This window comes from Prosopis cineraria, unplaced genomic scaffold, assembly GCF_029017545.1.
Source record: "Prosopis cineraria cultivar Desert tree isolate PC_DT_omini unplaced genomic scaffold, ASM2901754v1 PC253, whole genome shotgun sequence".
Classification (NCBI taxonomy): Eukaryota; Viridiplantae; Streptophyta; class Magnoliopsida; order Fabales; family Fabaceae; genus Prosopis; species Prosopis cineraria.
The window spans coordinates 36,809-58,895 of NW_026555580.1; the positions used below are offsets into that span (position 1 = coordinate 36,809).

At 32.3% G+C, this 22,087-nt stretch overlaps 1 protein-coding gene across 1 annotated transcript; it reads left to right on the forward strand.

Moving 5' to 3' along the window:
- The first annotated feature begins 13,345 nt into the window (after window positions 1–13,345).
- LOC129296085 (ABC transporter G family member 31-like) lies at window positions 13,346–21,678 on the forward strand. The gene is made up of 20 exons (XM_054934684.1): window positions 13,346–13,710; window positions 13,994–14,114; window positions 14,201–14,289; window positions 14,900–14,984; window positions 15,435–15,597; window positions 15,726–15,805; window positions 16,045–16,189; window positions 16,533–16,834; window positions 16,922–17,203; window positions 18,182–18,498; window positions 18,592–18,752; window positions 18,831–18,934; window positions 19,070–19,226; window positions 19,348–19,568; window positions 19,675–20,007; window positions 20,100–20,390; window positions 20,492–20,575; window positions 20,880–21,013; window positions 21,160–21,387; window positions 21,501–21,678. The coding sequence occupies exons 1-20, from the start codon at window positions 13,370–13,372 to the stop codon at window positions 21,676–21,678; spliced, it is 3,816 nt and encodes a 1,271-aa protein (XP_054790659.1). The 5' UTR covers window positions 13,346–13,369.
- The last annotated feature ends 409 nt before the right edge of the window (window positions 21,679–22,087 follow it).

Consider the following 22,087-nt stretch of genomic DNA (forward strand, 5'->3'; position numbering starts at 1 on the left):
GAGAGCGAGTCTCTTTATTTATAAACAAATCTCTGTGGCGAGAAATAAATGTAGATAATGTAATAGTAAAGCGGATATTTTGGGAGAATTACTGTGAAGGACCAAAACGGGGGAATATTTAGGCTAAAGTACCTTAAAAATGCTATTTATGTTAGAGGACCCAACAAAGAAAAATTAGGGAAAATCATCCCCACATCGCACGTAAAAAATCTAAATACAAAACAATTAATAATAATAATTGACAACTATACAGCAGTAATTGACAAATTTAATAGAAAAACATGGGATTTTGAAGTAATTTTATGAATTTATAGGACTTTTATATATTTAAATTATTTATGCAAGACCTGAAAATGATTTTCCTTAAAAATTTAAATAAAATGACCCTTACACGTTGTACCAGCCTTAGCTTCCATTAGATACAGCACATCATTGGTTAAGTTCTTGCATCCTCAAATATATAACAAAATTTACTTTCCAGGATATTGTAATAAAATGAATTTAAAAAAACATGATAGCGTTAGTTGTCCATGAGCGAAGGTGGAAATAAAATGTTCAATTTCACATGCAGATGATGGATGATTTCGCAATTCCTCCTCAGTGACGTTATTTTTTTGGCCTTTACATCTAAAATTTCAGATGGCACATCTCAAGGCCAAGTCCTTTTACCATTGAGCTCAGTGCTTAGACATATGTTGGTTAATCAGTTGAAAATGCTGTTGCTTCAATGGTGGATCTGGTTTCTTTCACCGTGAAGTCAGAAACTCACCAATTAAGAAGCCAGAGGGTATTTAGAAGCAACGCAAACATCAGCAAGCCTTGTTGCACCGGAGAAAAACGATGTAGCATGCTTGTTGGGTTGAGGTCCTTCACAATAAGTTTCCCTTTAATTAAATCTGTGTTTGTCTTTTAATATATATTTTTAAATCCAATATATATATAAATACATTTTATATCTATGTATCTACATTTAATATAAATTTTACGTTCGGTTCTTACCATTTACAAGTTATCAATAATTACAATATAGGAAGGACTAATACTTAAAAAAAAAATATATCAAATATGATACATGTCATGTACTTTATAATACATGTCAGACATTCTATTATTTAAGAAGCATGTACTCATGCTTTAAAATATTGAAATACATAACATATATTTTCTTTTGCTCGTATCATTAAATTTTAAAGTTGTTGTATTCAATCATGATATATCATACTCAATACATTCACCATATCAATGCTTCTTAAAATGTGATAGATTTTATGTAAGGCACAACTCCAATGTCTTATTGATGGTTTAGAAATGTAATAAAATTTATAACAAATTATAAATTTTATTATTCATTATGTATAAATAGTATCATTATTTCTCAACAACGTGCATTTTGTGGAGAAATAGAGAAAATATGTGGTCCTTGTATGTGTAACAATTTAGTTGAGAAATGCATAGCTACTCTTTTCTTTCAATATTTCAGGGGAGATAACTCTTGTTACTCCTCATTCTTAAGGCTAAACATGCGACTTGGTTGCCTGAAAATCTTGACTTGACCCTAGAGCTTTTTGCTCGGCCTAAGAGAGAAAGAAAGCTGCTTGGTTTTTTTTTAAGCATCATCAAGCTGGCCTGAAGCTCAAGTTGGGCATGGCTAGGGCTTGCTTGCCCAGCTTGACTTGAGGTGCTTGTTATTATTTTTTATTTTTTATTATAACTTTACCATTTAAGGGATGGAGAAAGAAGACTTAAAAGAGTTTGAAGAAGGAAAGGAACCCTAGTTGCAACACTCAGTTGCTCACACTTACTCTTTAGTTACTCATAGTCACAACTCATGCTCACTCCCTCTTCATCTCTTCTTCTCTTCAATCCAAGATTGATAATCATGCATTCACTTAAGTCCTTCAAATTCAACCTTCTTTAATTTCAAATTCATCTGTTCCTTCATCTTTGAATTCAAGCCTTGACTTCGTGATGTGGCTATTCCTCACTCACTCAATGCCTTTCTCTTTCCTCTTCACCTTCATCTTTGAGAAGCTATAGCCTATAGGGTATTGAGAACTTGAGAAGCAGCTCAAACATCAATGAGCCTTGTTGCACTAGAGAAAAACAATGTGGCAAACTTGTTGGCTTTATGTCCTTCACAATAATTTTCCCTTTAATTAAATCCATGTTTGTATTTTAATATACATCTTTAAATTCAATATTTATATGTGTGCATGCATGTATAATTATATTTTATATCTATGTATCTGTATTTAATATAAAATTTACATTCAGTTCTTACCATTTAGAAGTTATCAATAATTATAGTACATGAAGCATCGATGCTTAAAAAATAAAAAATGTATCCTATGTGTACATGTCATGTGCTTTATGATACATCAAAGACATTCTGCTGTTTAAGATGCATGTACTCCTGCTTTAAAATATTGAAATATATAACATATTTTCTTATGCCTGTATTATAAAATGTTGAAACTTGCTATTAAAGTATATCATGCTATATCATATTTGATATACGCACCATATCAATGCTTCTTAGAATACAATAGATTACCATGACTCTAATATCTCATTGATGATTTAGAAATATAATAAAATTTATAACAAATCATATTATTCATTACGTATAAATAGTATCATTTATTTCTCGTTACGATGCATCATGTGGAGAAATGGAGAAAGCATGTGACCCATGCATATGTAACAATCTTACTTAAGAGAAGTTTACCTTTTGCTCTTAGTATCTGGAAGGAGATAATCTCATTGGTCCTTGTGCTTAGGTCTAAACACATGGCCTAGTTGCCCCATAAACTTGACCCAGCCTTAGAGCTTTTCACTTGACACAAAGGAGAAATAAAGTTGCTTGATTTTTTTAGGTATGGTTGGTTTAGCCCATAGCTCAAATTGAGCAAGGTTAAGGCTAACATGTTCGACCATCTTGTCCAACCAGACCTGAGGTGCTTATTATTAGTTTTTCTAAATTTTTTTATTGTAATGATGTCATTTAAGTGATGGAAAAGGAAGATTTAAAAGAGTTTAAAGAAGGAAAGGAACCCTAATTGTGGCACTCAATCACTCACTCTTACTCTTTAGTCATTCACAATTGCAACACAAGGTCACTCCCACTTCACATCTTTCTTCGACTTGAGATTGAGAATCACTCATTCGCTTAAATCCTTCAAATTCAGCCTTCCTTTGATTTTGAATTCATCTACAACTTCATATTTGAATTTAGGCTTTGACTTCGTGGGCATGGCTGTTTGTCACTCACTCGTCACCTTCATCTTCGTCTCTTCAACATTGTGTTGATTCATGGTTATTGCATCTTCGTGTTCATTTGTAACTCGAGGTCGTCTGCAACTCAAGGTATTTTCATTTAATGTTTGCTTCATCTTTGTTTTAACTCGTGCTTCATCTCTAGGTGTGGTTGTTTGTGGCTTCAATAATATGATTTTTGCTCTGATTTTTGTTGTTGTTTGTGTGCTCTGATTCGTGACTTCACTGCATGTTCTAAATTTTTCTTACCTTTTTCTAGGTCTAGCATGGCAATATTGATTTTTGCTCTTATTAATTGTGGCATTTAAAATTTAGACACCATGATATGCAGAAGCTTTTTCTAACTTTTGAACTTCGTTTACTGCCTTTGCCTAAATTTTTTAGAAACCGTGTCCGTTGATCTGATTTAGTTTTCAGCTTGTTCCAACTTCTAAGCCTCGCTTCCTTTTTTAATTTTGCTCTGCCAACAATATTGCAATCATTGTTTATAATTTTATATTTATGTATAGGAGTTTGGATTAAAATTCCCCAGCAACATTGACTCCCAATGGTATACCTCCCTATTATTATCCACTTCTATTGGAATTCCAACTCCGATAGGACTATTAGTGGTTTATTGTAAGCATTTTTTACATTGAGGATTTATTGTTTTTTTTTATTGTAATTAGTTGTTATACTTATCATTATTTTAGATCTTTTTTTTTTTTGGTTGATTTCAGGAAAAGTCATTTTAAAAGCCAAACTAGGCATCTTAACTTGAGGATGCCCGAATTTCCCGACCTTATCACCACAGCCACTCCAACCTTGGGCATTTTCAAGCGTGGATAGGTATTGAGCTCAATTTCTAGATTGAAGGAGAATTAAGGTTGGGCAAAAAGCAGAGTAGCTGCCCCGCCTAATCCTGTCCACGCACAATCCTACTCATGCTCACAACAAGAGAAACATACATGCATGATTTGAAATAAAATATGATTAATATGATTAAAAAAGAGTAAGAAAAAAAGAATACAAATAGATATTACTGGTTTAAATTATAAATAATTCAATTTATTTTTTCTGGCCTATATGCACAACCCATCCAATTAAATTTAAAGGTCTGGATTTGCTTGTGCCAAAAAAATCCAATTCGTTCTCACCCGTTGCCATATTCGAATATGCAAATGGCAGGCGGCGAGTGGTCCCTCTTTAAAGAAGGGGCTATTTTCCAATAACTTCCAAGCAAATGATTGTACTAATTTTTGTCAGTGTCTTTAAAGCATTATTATCAATTTTTTGGTTCACATATTTTCTATATAACTAAATATTTTTTTCAAAAAATTCAGTTCTATGAAAATTATTTATTAATTTAAAATTTTTTAAATATTTAAATTCATTAACAGTAAATTTCATTGAAAAATATATCTAATATCAACTGACCATGTATTTATTTTGTATAAAGTATACTTTAATAAGTATTTTAAAAAAAATATAATTTTTGATTCCTGCACTTTGCTCATATTTTATTATAAATTTTTACATTTTTTATATTTTAAATCCTTATATTTTTATTTTTTTAATATTTTAAATTTTTTCAAGGTTTATATATTTTGTTCATTTAAAGGTTTAAAACACTAAAACATAAAAGTGTAAAAACTCAAAATACTTAAAAAGAAAAAGTGCAGCAAAGTGCAGAGATTAAAAGTTATGTTTTTCTTAATATTTTACCAAAAAAAGATATACTTTAACAAATAAAAAAAATACTACATGAATAAGATAACAAGTAAAAAAGGATGAATAAAGACGAAAACAAAATATAAATCTAGTATCACACGATTTTTCTGACGGATACTCGATATTCACATCGTACATACTTTAGATATTAGTATTCAATTAAAAAGCAATGATTCAAGTTTAACTAATAAAAATGTCTATAAGTTTTTATTGTTTCATTTGATTAGCAACTAATACAGATTATCTCATTTTTTGTCACTCAATAACATCTATATAAAGAAAAACATCAAAGTGGACGTGCTTTTAAGGCTGAACATTATTTACATAAATTTTTGTCATGTGGCATTATTCACTAGAATCAAGTAAATCAAAAAATTATTAATTCAATACAAAACCAAAATAATATTATAATTCAGTTTTGAAAATGTTGTTCATATTTTAAATTAGATATTAATATGAATTAATTTATCTTAATATAGGCCTAAACCATGTTTTATACGCATGGAAATCGTACATTCTGGAATTTTTTCCGATCCTGGAATGCCTGCAAAATTTCTATGAATATTAGGACATTTTAATTATAAATAAATATTTAAGAATTAAATTCTTAAATTAAAATATAATCTTTTATTTATAATTATTTAAATTAATATTTATAATTTATTTTATAAAATTGTTTATTAAAAACATAACTGTCATTAAATTAATGTTTTGTAACGTACCTGTTCCTTTCATCGGGAAAGACATAGTTAGAATGACAAGGGATACACGCAAGTTACAATTGTAAGCTAGCCTCTCAAGTCACATCATAAGGCCTTGGGTTTGTAGTCAAGTGTGGACCGCAAAAAATTTGCGTGCATCGTCTATTATCCCAATCTCTTCGGACTTTCTAGTTTTGACCAAGCCTCTTCGCATGTTAAAGATAAAGGAAAAAAAGAAATCAAAATTACCTCCGAAGATGTTAATTTAGAAAGGAATGAAATGTCAATCATATAATTTGAAAAAAAATCCAGCCAAAATCATCATTTAATTTTAATTCCCTCAATAGATTAAAGAGAGCATTTCAAATAAAAATTAAAGATGTAACTTAATTATTAATGCATTTTTTAAAAAAAATTTGAAATTTTAATTTAATTTAAAAGAATAAAAGAAAAATAATTTTAACAAAATATCGTTTACTTATTATACACAATTATTAATTATTAATTTTTTTATTTCACTTTTTGATTTATTAATATCATTTGTAAATTACATCTATTTATTAGATAAATAGTAACATTAACTATTAATTTATTAACTTTACTTATTAATATACTAACATCAGTTATAAGTTACAAGATTTTTTAATAATTTATAATTGATATTAGTAAATTAATAAGTAAAGCTAGCAATTTAATAGTTGATGTTAATATTTATGATTGAACAACTAATATAAGATCTTATATACTTATTAATATATCAATTTATGTAATTTACAACTCATGTTAACAAATTTACAAGTGAAGTAATAAAATTAGTGACTAATAATTTTACATAATAAATAAAAGGTATTTTAATATTTTTATAGTTAAAATTATTTTTATTTTTATCCCCTAAACTGAACTAAAATTTTAAATTTTTTTGAGAACAATTAATAATTAAATTACATTCCAAGTCCTTCTTTAAAATTCTTCCGAGATTAAGGGCTTGTTTGGTTATTGCACATTTAGAATGCAATATTTTACTTTTAAAATATTAAAAATTGTTTGAGTAAAATATTTTACAAAAAAGTTTATTCTAAAAACATATTTAAATTGTGACTGAAAGTGAATTTGAAAAATGTAACTATTTAAATCATTTAAAAAGTAAATTTTAAAAGTAAGATGTTATTTGACTATATTATCCCAAATCAATCGCTTATTCTTTTATTTAAAAAATAGTCAATTCATTAAAAATATAATTATCATTTTAATAATAATAATTAGGTATCAAATTTTTAGTATTATAAATTAAATAATTAATAATATTAATTTTTAACATAATGTATAATAAAAATTATAAATCTTTATTATATTTTTCAAAATTATAAACTAAAAACATATGAATAACTAAAGGTCAAGTTTTTAGCATTATAGATCAAATTTTATATTATTTAAAATTTTTATCATATTTTTTAATATTTTAAATAGATTACATTTATATAATAAAAATAATAAATCATCATAAATTAATACCCTTTTTAATAATTGTACATTTAAAATTAAATTTTACTATCATAATTTAAATAACTTTTAATGTATCAAATTAATTTTTTAAAAAATACATTTAAATATAAATTTTATTATAACAACTAATTTTTATTAAATTAATTTTTATTAAATAAATTTTTAATAAATTAAAGATCAAACACACATTAAAATTTGTAACTTTATCTGCACGCAAAGAAGAGGAAAACGCGCGCGCGCAGCATTAATCATTAATTGTGGGTTTACGTAATTAAAAGAAAGGGGAGGCTTCAACGTTTCAATTCAAGTAAGGACAACGTCGTGTAATTTCTCTAGAATACTCTTTTTTTTTTTTTTTTTTGGGTCCCGGCCACTTCACGAGGCTACTATTCTGATCGTGTTTTTTTGCGGCTTCAATAATCTCCACGTGTTCGTCAGCATGTTCCCCGAACGGCTCATTGACATAACAAGAATGGATTTCCATCGCAAATAATATAGGATAACGCTGTGAGCTGCACTCGCATGTTTTCTGCCCATCCACTTTGCAAGCTTACTATTAATCTTTAAAGAATTATCAATCATTAGATTATATAAATATGAGTAGAATTGAATTAACATGAAACATTTTAAATCAGATAAAGTCATGTTTAATAATTAATATATAATGAAAATTAAGGACTCATAAGGTTAAAAGAATATCTTACATTCAAGCAAATATTTGATTGGACCATCGAAGTACTCATTTTAATAGTTACGGTGTCCGCGCTGCCAAGAGCTTCAATTTATGGATATATCACATGGTCCATCCAACTCTGTGCTACTTTGGTATTATTTATAAGGCATCACAATCATTATTATATTTATTCTTATCATTTTACTCTATTAAATGTTATAATTTTTTATTTTAAAGTATGTATATTTAATAAAGATAAATTTAAAAATTTATTAAATTTTTAGATGGAGTTGATGATATTTAAAATTTTTCTTAAGTTTATAAAAATATTAGAAATAATTTATAAATAAAATGTGATAGATTAACACTTTTTTCTTTTTGACCACTTGCTATGAGGCACGACAGCACCCTTGCTATTAATTAACATGGTTGATCAGTGCCAGAGATGTTCCCATGATCCCCTCTCGATGATACTATAATTCCAGCTCTCGTCCATTCATGTCACAAGCACGTATGGATCATGGATGCAACATTTCGAAGGTAGGAGAAGCCGGTAATAAAACTTTTAATTTCTTAAATTTATCTTAATTATTAATTAAATTATTTAAACTTAATTTTAATCAATTTGATCATTTGAATTTGCATCGATTATTGATTTGGTCTTATTGTGTAAACAGGAAGTAATAATTGATAGCGATCATATAAAATAATGAAAAAATGTAATTATTTAAATAAGAAAAACGGATTCAACTTTTAAAAAATAAAAGAGCAAAATGCAAATTATCAAAATACTTTTAAAAAAATGTTTATGTGTGTGTCAAGTAATTAAAATATTTTATATATCAAAGTAACTTGAGAGCAAATTTGTCTTTTAAAAACTTAAAGGACTAACGTATAATAATTTTAGAAAATATAAGAGACCAAATTAATAAAAACATAAATTTAAATAATTAAATTAATAATTAAACTAAATTTAGAGATTAAAGGTTTTATTATTTCTTAAATAATAATTTCGCGTGTCATGGGTGGCCTCGTGCCATAAACTTATTCCATGCGTGTCATGTGTGACAATATTACGCGCCCATGGACTGTGTCACTGTGTGGGTACGTTTGGGCGAAAGCATGAATCATGTATTATACGTACGTGTGCGAAGTGTGTGGATAACTGGATAGTAAGAAGCTATGACGCAGGCGACATTACCTTTTGGTGCGTCGTCACGTCTGCTTTAGTTCCAACTGGTTCAAGAGCTCCGCCAACTCTGTTCAATCGCACAAGGGACGTTCTTGAGGTTATTAATGAACAGTGCCTCCTTCCTCTCCCTAAAACGCTGCGTTTCGAAATGGATATTAGAACCCAGACGCATGATGCCCATTACGGCGGAGACGAGTTCCGCTGGGGCAGAGGAGGAGGAGGGAGGAAGGAAAGGAAGGAAAAAATAATATTGTTTTTACACTTGTTTTATTTTTATTTTTTTGTTGGTAGAAGTTTTAACACTTGTTAGTAGGGATGTGCAAAAGTCTTTCAGTCCTGTCTGGTCCAGTCCAACCTGAGATAGTCTCAGTCATGTTCGGTCTGTATAGTCACTGGTCCTTCAGGACCAAAAGGACTAAAAAGACCAGACTATTTTTTCGGGTTGGACTGGACAAGAGACCAGGTATCTGGACCACTTGGTCCAGTCCAGTCCTATTAATTTTTTTATTATAATTATAATTAATTTATTTTTGACAAATGTTTAAAGTGTAATTGATGCTAAGGAGATGATTGCATAAAGATTTATTAAGTTTGTTTCTAAATTGTTATTGTAATATAGTGTTGTTGAATTTTGTTGAGTTCTGTTTTTGTTAAAGTTTATAAATTTAAATAATTTAGACTATAACAAAAATATTTTTTTTCTTATTGTTAGAAATTATTATGGATTTATTATTATTATAAGTGTTTTTACTATCTTAATTGAGTTTATTATGTTGGAATGGATTATTGCCTCTCATAGAATAAAAAGAGGGAAAAAAAGCTAAGTGAGTACTGGACTGACAGGACCAGTCTCCCAGTCCTATGGATCAAGTCCGGTCCTGTTAATCTTCGGGTTATCACTGGACAAGACTGGACTACGGGTTGCCTAACTCAGTCTTTTTCATAAAAGAGACCGGACTTCGGGTTACGGTGAAGTCTAGTGCCGTCCTGTCTTTTATGCAGCCCTACTTGTTAGTGCCGTTCAACTTGAATCTCTGAAGGGCAAGTTGAACAAGCCCAAAACATTTTAGACTTGGGTCTGAAAAGTTTCGTTTTTTATTTCATAACCGGGCTTTTTATGTGTGTCTAAAATCTAAATAGGCTCCCAAAGAAACTGTGTCAAATCCATTGGGATTCAAGTGAATTTGAGAGCTCGAGCATAAATTTATTAATTATTATTATCGCTTTTGTTCTCTGCCATGTTCGCACCATTGATATTACTTTAAAGATATTTATAAAATTAATTATTAAATATCATTAAATTAAAATGAATTATTTTAATAAACATTTAGTTAATATAATTACATTCTAAGTAATAAATATTAATTCTTATAATTTTAGATTAAAATATAATCCAAATTAATTTAGTACTTTTTTTCTCAAGAACATATTATTGAAAGATAATTTCAAGCAAATACTATTTGGGACGTAGAAACAAATATAATATTTAAAATTAAAACAATAAATATTTAAAAAGAGGGCCTAACAGCTTTGATATTTGTTTTTCCTTTTATAAGTTAGATTTATTTAAGTCCATATCTGAATAAGTCTACTTATCCGATTGAATTACTACTTCTACTTAACATTCACACCCTTTTTTTAAAATGACAATTTTTCCTGTACACGAAAATACCAGAAGCTGCACATAAACCATATGTAAACGCGGAAACAAGAACTCTTTTCATTCACAACACTAAACGCACTCATGCCTCCACTCCAATGAACTTCCATCTGCCATGGGGGACATCTCAAGTCACCCCAATGAACATGGCTTATGCGTGTTACGTGTGGGTGTGTAGATGTAATACAGTAACAGGTTTGGCGTGTTAGATGACACTACTCTTAGGTGTGTCACCCATGACATTAATAATAAACTAATCTATTAAAGTGTCAATGTATACCATATAATTTTTTCCATTCTATTTACAAGTTAGTTTTAGCATTTTTATTGAAATCAAAAAAAAATTTAAATTTTATTAACCATGTCTAAAAATTTAATAAATTTTTAACTTTATTCATATTAAATGTATGTAATTTAACTATAAAGTACTATAGCAGTCAATAATCTTCTCATTTTTTAATATGGATAAAGAGTAAAGATGAATATAATAATGATTGAACTGTTTTATAAATAGGATTAAAATAAATACTATACTCTTTACTCTATAAATATAACAAGAGAGGGGTAAGCTTTGATTTCTTGCCATTATTGCATTACACCATGACTTTTCAATGTGCCCACCTCTTATTTTTGCATAGTAGCTGCGTCATTTGAGATTGAATAGCTTTTGAATATGAAGTCATTGATTAAAAACTATAGATATAAAATTTTAAATTTGAACTGGTTAAATTAAATTTGGACAGTTTAGGTGCCATTGCAGTAATGAGCGTTGAAACAGATTATCCCCCCTTGGTTTAGAGCTGCGTGACGACTGAAGACTATTTTTTTATTTACAAAAAAAAAATGTGAAGAGTGTGCTGAGGGATAGGAAGATATTAAACAACATTTTTACTTCACACCGCATTTTGATTCAAAATTTTAATTAGTACATGATGTTTATGAGGGCCTTTCACCTATACACTAACTTTTCTGCCGCGTGCTTTCTTTCTAATGTAAACGAACCATAACACGAACACAGTGTGACTTTCAAATTCAAGTTCTCTGTAATTCTGTAATACACGTGATATAAGTTATGGCTTTGGTAGCATTTGATGGAAATTTGTGTGAATTACTTTTTACGTCTGCAAAATAATTGTTTAGATTCCATATTTAGACAATGCAATTCGAGCCCATGGAAAGCGAAGACTAGTGAAAAACAGTGAAACTTCTAATTTTAATGTAGATATTTGTAGGCCTTAAAAATAGACGAAATAAACTGCATAAATTAAGAAAAATTTGAGCACTTTGGTCTTTAAAGATTAAAAATAAGAAAATAGAATAAAAAATATATAGCTTTACTTGCACTAGATAATTTTTGCTATGATATTTTCTTGGTAATGGGTTTCTATCCATTTCCCCCAATATACCATCGTTGCTTAATTTATTTTTAATTAATCAAGCATGGTTTTTTTTAATAAATAGATGGATCAGAATCTATCTTTAACTAAATAAATCTTTACGTCTATAGCTATATTTAATATATATATATATATATATATTGATATATAAATCGATGGCAATGGAACGATATAAAATTAATGCGAAATGTCAAAATTAATAAACAATGATCATAAATAAATAAATTTTTAATATCATTATTAATAATAAACATTAAAATTGAAGAATCACAATTCTATAATTTTTCAATAATATTATGCCAAGAAATGATCCAATTTGAACTTACATATATTTTAAAAATAATCAAATTATCATTTTAATTTTTTTATTACTCATAGACATCCTCTTATTTGAGGCAAAATCAAATATTAAATATAAACACTTCGGAGATTCAAACCTATCATCGTATCATTAACTTTACACAAAATTTCTATATTATAATTGAAAATCAATGAGAAATATATAAATAATCGATATAATTGTGTAAAAAAATATATAAATACAGGTGAAAAAAATATATGTCAAGATGTCAAAGCATCAAATCTAACTGATAATAATGAGCTGATAGATAACACTTAATATCAAATAATTCAAATCGAGTTAACATCATTTTAAAAATATTATTAATTATTAAAAATTCAATTAACAGCGTCCTCAACTTGACCTTATGAAATTATAAATTAAATTTTTACTAATTGAATCAAATTTTATTGGTATCTCCAAGCTAACTTGGAAATGTAATTCTCCTCTTTTTACTTATTCAGGCGCGCAGTTCTTTCAAAATTGCGTCTACATTGTGGGGGTAGAATCTCGAAGCTGGCATGTGTGTGTATATACGATATATGAAAACCCAAATCAAATCGTTTGCCCGCAAGAACTTCTGGAATTCCACCGCGTAACAACTAACAACAGAAGTAGGCAGCGTCCTCCCGTAAAAGATCCGAAAAAAGGGAAAACAGCATAACTGAATTTGGAAAAGAAGCGAAATTCCTATCTTAACCAGGACAACGACAGCAGACGAAGCTTTCTGTTGCCGCCAAACACGAGGGCTTTAACGTCATTGCAGCCCGCTTCTCTAAATTGTCCCTGCACGATTCATTGCGTTTGCAATTTTGCATTGTTTCTTCTACGTCCGTCTCTCCTTCCCCACCCTCGCACACTTTTCATTCTTTCTTCACACTCCGAAGGGGAGAGATAGAGAGAGAGAGAGAGAGAGGATGGCAGCAGCTACTGACGGAACCGAATATTTTGACGTGGGATCACTGGGAAGCGAGAGCTTCGCCAGGCCGTCGAACGCGGAGACGTTGGCCGAGGACGAGGAGGAGCTCCGGTGGGCGGCGATTTCCAGGTTGCCGTCGCAGAAGAGGAACAACTTCGCTCTTGTCAGGCAAACATCTCGGACGGCCGGTGAGGCAGACGACGCAAGTGGAACGGAGAAAATAATAGATGTGAGGAAGCTAAATCGCGCCCACCGTGAACTCGTTGTCAAGCAGGCATTAGCTACCAATGATCAAGACAATTACAGGCTTCTTGCTGGCATCAAAGAACGGCTTGACAGGTGTCTGCATCTTGCAGTTTTGATAATATTGTTCATGAAGAATCATATCTTCGCGGAAATCATAAAATATCTAAATGTGAATTCTGAGGCGTGCTCTCATTAAAAAAAAAAAAATTGAATACATATCCAATTCTACAATGAAATATGCTATATTACTTCAAATATTGTATATGAACACTGTATATTTGGCGTAGGCGTCTGTATTGTATCGACACATAACCGTGTGGATACGTACTATTTCTTTTGCTTTAACTGTTTTGCTTTTACCATTTTTTTGATACAGAGTTCAATTGGAAGTGCCCAAAATCGAAGTGAGGTACAAGAACTTGAATGTTGAGGCTGATGTTCAAATCGGTTCAAGAGCTCTGCCAACTCTGATCAATAGCTCACGGGACGTTCTTGAGGTTCATTTTGGATTTCTTTCCGTTATTTTAATTCCAGGTAATAAACTCTCAATATCTAATTCCAATTCTTTGCGGACGCTTCCCAGAATGTTATAACCAAATTGAGGATATTTCGACCCAAAAGGCATTCACTAACCATCCTGAATAATGTCAGTGGCGTCATCAAACCTAAAAGGTTACGTTTCTTCTCCTTTCATTTACTACTTGTGTCATGTGCCGTTAAAATTTCTTTATTAGGTTAATCTAATGATATCATTTAAAGACTCATGTAATTATCTTATTAATTTGAGCAACAAAATTTTGCTTCTCGGGCACTAACACACGTCTCGCAATTCATCCCAAGGCATAAAACTTTAGTTGCTTTCCGTTGCAGTTGTTTTGGTTTTGTCTTGTAGAATGAAGTAATCAGTTGTTAATAAGACTTTTTCTTTTTGTAAAGAATGGTTTACTTATGCTACTTCTTAAGTTGAATACAAACAAGCACATGGCTTTATATTAAATTGACGACTCCGCATTAGCGTGCCGGAAATTTCAGCGGAATCGAGCAAGTAAACTAATTTATAATGAATCGGAATATGGAAGCTCATGGCATAGGTGGGACTTGGGATGTCAAAATATGGGACCTAAGTGGTGTGACATTAAAGCAGTGAGGCATCACAAGTGAATGTTCTTTAATCCGATAAGTTCAGGACTTTCATGTGTGCTGTTTTCTTTTCGGGTAGAAGTCATGGGTTGGGTGTATTCGACATACACTTGGTCATTAGTACACGTCATTTCTTGTGCAGGATGACTTTGCTATTGGGACCCCCAGGGTCGGGGAAAACTTCCCTGCTTTTAGCTCTAGCGGGCAAGCTTGATAGCAACCTAAAGGTAACGTATTTTCATTCGCCAATATGCATATGCTTTTTTTTTTTTTTGGGTTAAAAAATATCTTTCTATCAATAAAGACAAATACTTTTACGGAACCAAGATAAAATAAATTGTTCAAAATTGCGGTAGTCTGCATTTTGCCATTCAAATGATTATATCTGATAAAACTAACGAGAACGGACGTTGACTGGGTGAATGACCAGAGATTATATAGCAAATGGCTCAGAATTAGATGATGGCATGTTCCTTCGGTGGAGTGATTTGGCTTTTAGTCATTTAACACTTGAAAGCATTAGACTTTCTGGTCCGAGGATTTTTACTCGGTTCAACTGTTGAGAAGTCCCGATCTTATAGCATGAAATTTAGCATTAATAATATAAGATCCTCACATTCTTGATGAACTGTTCTTCATTTTTTAGAATATTTTTATCACTCTCTTTTCGTCTACAGAAAAGCGGCAGTGTAACGTATAACGGAAATGATCTAGATGAGTTCTGTGTTCAAAGGACTTCTGCATACATTAGCCAAACAGATAATCACATAGCAGAGCTGACAGTAAGAGAAACTTTGGATTTTGCTGCTAGATGTCAAGGTGCAAGTGCAAGTTTCGCAGGTATATTGACTTCATAAGGCTAAGGGTATTATATTCAATTAAAAATTTATGTAGCCTTAGAAACTTGCGGGTATGTTGTTTCATTTACTCTTTGCTCCCTCTCCCACCTCCCCATCCTTTCTTGTCAGGATCATACACAAAGCAACTGAGCCACCTCGAGAAGGAAAGGAACATACGACCAAGTCCAGAAATTGACGCCTTCATGAAGGTTGCTATCTAAATTGTGTAGTGTTTTATAAAAATAAAGCACACAATACTTGACTCTGATAATACTTCACTGAAATGGGATAATTAAAAGATTGATTCTTTCTCTTATTCATTGAACTTCGAATACAGTGTCTATTTGTAGATGTACTAGTTGAGTTGATCAACAATATTTACAACTGACATTCTAACTAACTAATGAAACCGTGACTAACAAGTATTTGAAATTCTTACCCTCCACAGGCATCATCCATTGGAGGTAAAAAGCATAGTGTGGCCACAGACTATGTTTTGAAAGTACTTGGTCTCGACATATGTTCAGAGACGATAGTTGGGAACGATATGCTTAGGGGAGTGTCAGGTGGCCAAAGGAAAAGAGTTACAACGGGTTTGTCTCATCCGTTTACGGCAGCTAGCTATAATGGCACTGTGTTAAACGTTTGGAACTCGTCATAGAAACTGCTCAGATTAACTACATTACTCGTCTAAATTGTTTTTCTGTTGTAGTTGAAGTAATTCTGTTTTAGTTAATCTGATAATAGAACTAGAACTTTATTGTTTGAGATCTGTAGGGAGTTTCTAGGATCAAGATAATCTATGAACTAAGAATTTCATAAATGCTGTGACTGTGTCTTGGTTGGATGAGTTAAATATTAAGATGTCACTGACTTGAGTTTCGCATTGTCGAGGCACTTAATGACATGCAAGTGCGTCACATTTTTTTTTTCCAGGAGAAATGATTGTTGGACCAAGAAAAACTCTATTTATGGATGAAATATCGACTGGACTTGATAGCTCTACTACATACCAGATAGTTAATTGCATAAAGAATTTTGTTCATCTGATGGAAGCTACTGTACTCATGGCTCTCCTTCAGCCTGCACCCGAGACATTTGAGCTGTTTGATGATCTGGTGCTTCTGTCCGAAGGGCATGTGGTATATCATGGCCCTCGAGATAATGTACTTGAGTTTTTTGAGTCATTAGGTTTCAGGCTTCCACCTCGTAAGGGGGTTGCGGACTTTCTTCAGGAGGTCTATATCTTCTAAACTTGTATGCTTTTTATGGTCTACTCTTCCGGCATGTTTGCTCTCTTTTTACTTTTTCTCCTTTCTGAGCAGGTGACCTCCAAAAAGGATCAAGCTCAGTACTGGGCTGATCCTTCAAAACCATACCGGTTTATCCCAGTCCGTGAGATTGCAGATGCGTTTAAAAATTCCGGATTTGGAAGGTCTGTGGAATCCATGCTGTCTGTTCCATATGAAAAATCAAGGAGCCACCCTTCAGCTTTGGCCAGAACTAAATTTGCTGCATCAAAGTGGGAGCTCTCTAAAGCTTGCTTTGCTCGAGAAGTGCTATTGATCAAAAGACATAGCTTCCTTTATATATTTAGAACCTGCCAGGTATGCTTCATTAAATTGTGATCCTTTAAACTTGTTTTTAATTTTATTTTTACATTTCGGCATAAGCATTGTAAAAAAATTTTCCTTGTTAGTTTACAATTAGAGTTCCTGAATTGTTATTAATAGTAACTGTCTCAGTTAACTTTCACCTGCGTTGTGAATAGACATTAATCCTTTGCGTGTCTCTTGACATCACTTCTTATTTTTATTTTAAAATTTTGTTTATTTATTGTTAACCTTTGCAGCACTAAGTAGCTTAGCTCATCCTTTTTATTATGAAGTCAAGTTACAGTATTATGAAGAAATAGAATAAACCCCTTGCACATTGTATAGGAACTTTTTAATTTTAAAATTTAAGCACAAAATTCTAGGAGCTATAGATTTTATTTGTAATTTTTTTACAATGATTCTTTAATGGATATTTCTTAAATCTTTTTTGGTCAAAAAAGATGTTTCTCAACTTGATTCTTTACAAATAAAACCATAATCAGTAACGTCTTTTTAGTAATTTACTAATAGTAAAATTGTCAGTTAAAGTCTTTATGACATGATAATGACAAGTGATAACTTATTAAAAAAAATATAGCAAGAATTTTCCGCATTTTCACAGGCTTGCAATTCATGCCTATATGCAAAAGCCATTCAATGCCATATTGGCATATCTATAGTAGTATAATAAGCTGGTGTGTGGGGGTGGGGAGCAATAATCGTAGTGGATTGGAGAGTCATCAAATCCTGTTCAATCAGTTCCATCTTTTGATCCCCAAGTACAGTACAGGCAACTAGATATTTCAGGGCGCGTTTCCACTTTGATAAGTTCGAAGCATGCAATAATTTTAGATTGGCGCGTCAAGCCTAAACTTCAATTTTTATCCTAATCGGGATTCGATCGATATTTCATGATAGCTATGACAGTTCTTGAGACAGTGACTAAACAAAACATACATTTAATTTGATTGTTTATTTTCATATTGTTAGGTTATTTTTGTTGGATTTGTCACATGTACCATATTCATTCGAACAAGATTACATCCAACGGATGAGTATAATGGAAACCTTTATCTCTCGGCTCTGTTTTTTGGGCTAGTTCACATGATGTTTAACGGATTTTCGGAGCTTCCTCTTATGATATCTCGGCTTCCAGTTTTTTATAAGCAAAGAGATAATTTCTTCTATACTGCATGGGCTTGGTCTTCTTCCAGTTGGCTTCTTCGTGTTCCTTACTCCGTTATTGAATCGGTAGTATGGACTGTAGTAGTATACTATAGCGTTGGATTTGCTCCTTCTGCTGGAAGGTATCATAATTTATTACTTATTCTTTCTGTTGCAGATTTCTCCCCTTTGGCCTCATAAACATACTCATTACCTAATTCTTTTAAATATTTCAGGTTTTTTCGCTACATGTTTTTACTTTTTATAGTGCACCAAATGGCATTAGGTCTCTTTCGGATGATGGCTTCTATCGCTCGGGATATGGTTCTTGCCAACACATTTGGTTCAGCTGCACTGCTGATTATATTCTTGCTAGGAGGATTCATTGTTCCCAAAGGTACACTATGCGCACAACCTATTGTATAAAGTTGTAACACTAAAACTGCCGTTGGTGATTTGACCATTATCCATTCAGGAATGATTAAACCATGGTGGATTTGGGGCTACTGGTTGTCACCGCTTACCTATGGACAACGCGCCATCTCAGTTAACGAATTTACTGCCACAAGGTGGATGCAGGTAGTGAAACGAGGCTAATGTAAATTGTGTGTGGTTTTTCTGTTTATTAACACTAATTTTCGTTAAAATATCGAATGAAACTTTTAATGGATGGCTTGCTGTAGATTATATACTAATCCCGCAATCTGTTTGTAGAAATCATTAACCGGGGACAACACGATTGGTATTAATGTCCTCCAGTCACACAGTTTACCGACCCAAGATTACTGGTATTGGGCTAGTATTGTAATTTTACTCACCTATGCAATCTTTTTCAACAACATGGTCACTTTGGCCTTGGCCTATTTGAATCGTGAGTATACATATTCTCTTTCTACATAATATCCATTCCCCTTGACTTTCACTATTCTTTGATATCTGTTCTATTTATGTTTCACAATTCCTCTTTAGTTTTTTATGACTTCACATTTCAGCACTCCGAAAAGCCCAGATGGTTTTTCCTGATGACTTGGAAAACAATTCTACCGGAGATGGTAATGCAGTCGCTTTCTCGGCGCATAATGATAATCAGGTAAACAAAATGAGTTCCACCATGTCTCCTGGAAAAGGAAGTAAAGCAAAGGGAATGATTCTTCCATTTCAACAATTGACCATGACATTCCACGAAGTGAATTATTTTGTTGACATGCCAAAGGTGGGTTCCTTGCTTTTCTGGATTCTATCACGAATGTGACTAGGCAAAGCAAACACCAGATGTACATTTTTTCCCCTTCAACTGCTTAATTAACTTGTTTTCTCAGGAGTTACGTAAGCAAGGAATCCCAGAAACCAGGTTGCAGCTCTTGTCAAATGTGAGCGGAGTATTCTCACCCGGCGTTCTTACCGCATTAGTTGGGGCAAGTGGAGCGGGAAAGACCACTTTAATGGATGTTCTAGCTGGCAGGAAAACTGGAGGATACATAGAGGGGGACGTTAGGATATCTGGTCACGCAAAAGTGCAACAGACATTTGCCAGGATATCAGGATATGTTGAACAAAATGATATACACTCTCCTCAAGTTACCGTCGAAGAATCCCTATGGTTTTCTTCATCTCTTCGTCTTTCAAAGGAAGTCAGCGAAAATTTAAAACGTGTAAGCTGCTTCATTTGACAGTTTTTTCATTTTAATATCTGACTACGGAGAATTATTTTTCTTAGTATTTCTCGTTAAAATGTGTTATCTAGGAATTTGTTGAAGAAGTAATGAGACTAGTTGAGCTAGATACTCTGAGACATGCTTTGGTTGGCTTGCCAGGTAGTTCTGGCTTATCAACGGAGCAGAGAAAGCGATTAACGATTGCAGTAGAGCTTGTTGCGAACCCTTCCATTATTTTTATGGATGAACCTACATCGGGACTTGATGCACGCGCAGCCGCCATTGTAATGCGAACTGTTCGCAATACAGTTAATACTGGAAGAACGGTGGTTTGCACCATACATCAACCCAGTATTGATATATTTGAAGCATTTGATGAAGTTTGTTCTATTCTACTATATTCTAATCTGTTGACTGCTCTAATAACATTCATGACACTCTTGTCTGGCTTGAAGAGTCTAAACTTCGTTTTTCCTTTTAGTTACTTCTAATGAAACGCGGGGGTCGGGTGATATATGGAGGAAAACTTGGTTCGCAGTCACAGATAATGATAGACTATTTTCAGGTGACATTACAGTTTATTTATTCTACCAAGATCTATATTCTGAATCTATAAGAATTCATGAGATATGAATTTATATTATCTGTGGCACCTGCTAAATCAAATGGAATAAAAAAAACGTCCTGCTTTGCTTACAAATTGTGAGGTTTTGCTGATATGTATAGCTATGAACAGAATACAGTAGACATGTAAATCTTGGAAGTTTAGGTCCTGTATTTCATTGGTTAAATATAAAATGATTTTGCATAATTTGTTCTCTCAGTTGTCACTAATTTTTCGTGTTATTATTTTTCTATTTTCTCTGCAGAGTATCAAAGGAGTATCCCCTATTCCAGGTGGCTACAATCCAGCTACTTGGGTGCTTGAGGTAACTACCCCTGCTGCTGAAGAGAAACTTGGCGTCGATTTTGCTGATATTTACAGGAACTCCGAACAATACAGGTATTTTGATTATGCGCGAGCTGTTTCTCTGTGGTGCTCCTAGAGAAGTCTCTCTCTCTCTCTCTCTCTCTCTCTCTCTCACATTCCCATATGCATTCCGAGATGAATGAATAAAATATTTCTTATAAATGTTTAATTTGCCTCAGGACGGTGGAACAATCTATTAAGGAATTCTCACATCCTCCTCCTGGTTCAGAACCACTGAAGTTTGACTCCATGTATTCACAAAACCTGATGACCCAACTTTTGTTGAACTTACGGAAACAAAATCTCGTGTACTGGAGAAGTCCACAATATAACGCCATGAGGTTATTCTTCACCACAATCAGTGCTTTAATATTTGGTTCCGTATTCTGGGACGTTGGTTCAAGAAGGTGAACATCCATGCTATCTCATTCTCATATTCTTGTGTCTCATGAAGGGAAATATCTACATACAAATGCGTACAAAAATATCTCTTATAATGGAGGTTGTAAATATTTTGTAGGGCCACAACTCAAAACTTGATGGTTGCTATGGGAGCTCTTTATTCCGCGTGCTTGTTTCTTGGTGTGAATAATGCTTCTTCCGTACAACCAATTGTTTCTATAGAAAGGACGGTCTTTTACAGAGAGAGAGCTGCTGGAATGTACTCTCCAATCGCATATGCCGCAGCCCAGGTTTGATGTTATTACTCTGTATATACTGGAATAAGAGAAAATTGACTTCAGTTATTGGTGTAAGGAGAGAGTTTTTTTTTTTTTTTTTAAATGCCTGCGCCAGAGACAAATTTTCAAGATGATGTCCAAGGTTGAAAACTTACGCAAGTATCATCATCCCTTCATTTGATCAACAGGGTCTTGTGGAGATCCCATACATTTGTTCAGACGATTGTCTATGGCATAATCACATATTTCATGGTCAATTTTGAATTAACAGCGGGTAAGATTTCAGCTTCTATATATATATATATTTTATTACTCGTTGTATTTCTATTAGAGGCAATCCTATTCAAAACATGGTGAAATATTGAACATAAGCATTTTTCCTAGGAAGATTCTAACTTTAGTTTGTCATGTTGTGAGAAATTAGTCT

What these genes read in the sequence shown, in the direction of transcription:
- LOC129296085 (XM_054934684.1), top strand. Translation starts at nt 13,370, where the DNA reads ATGGCAGCAGCTACTGACGGAACCGAATATTTTGACGTGGGATCACTG. An exon ending in TTTGCTCCTTCTGCTGGAAG is followed by an intron (nt 18,499 to 18,591) that starts GTATCATAATTT and finishes TAAATATTTCAG; the next exon opens with GTTTTTTCGCTACATGTTTT. An exon ending in AGGATTCATTGTTCCCAAAG is followed by an intron (nt 18,753 to 18,830) that starts GTACACTATGCG and finishes TTATCCATTCAG; the next exon opens with GAATGATTAAACCATGGTGG.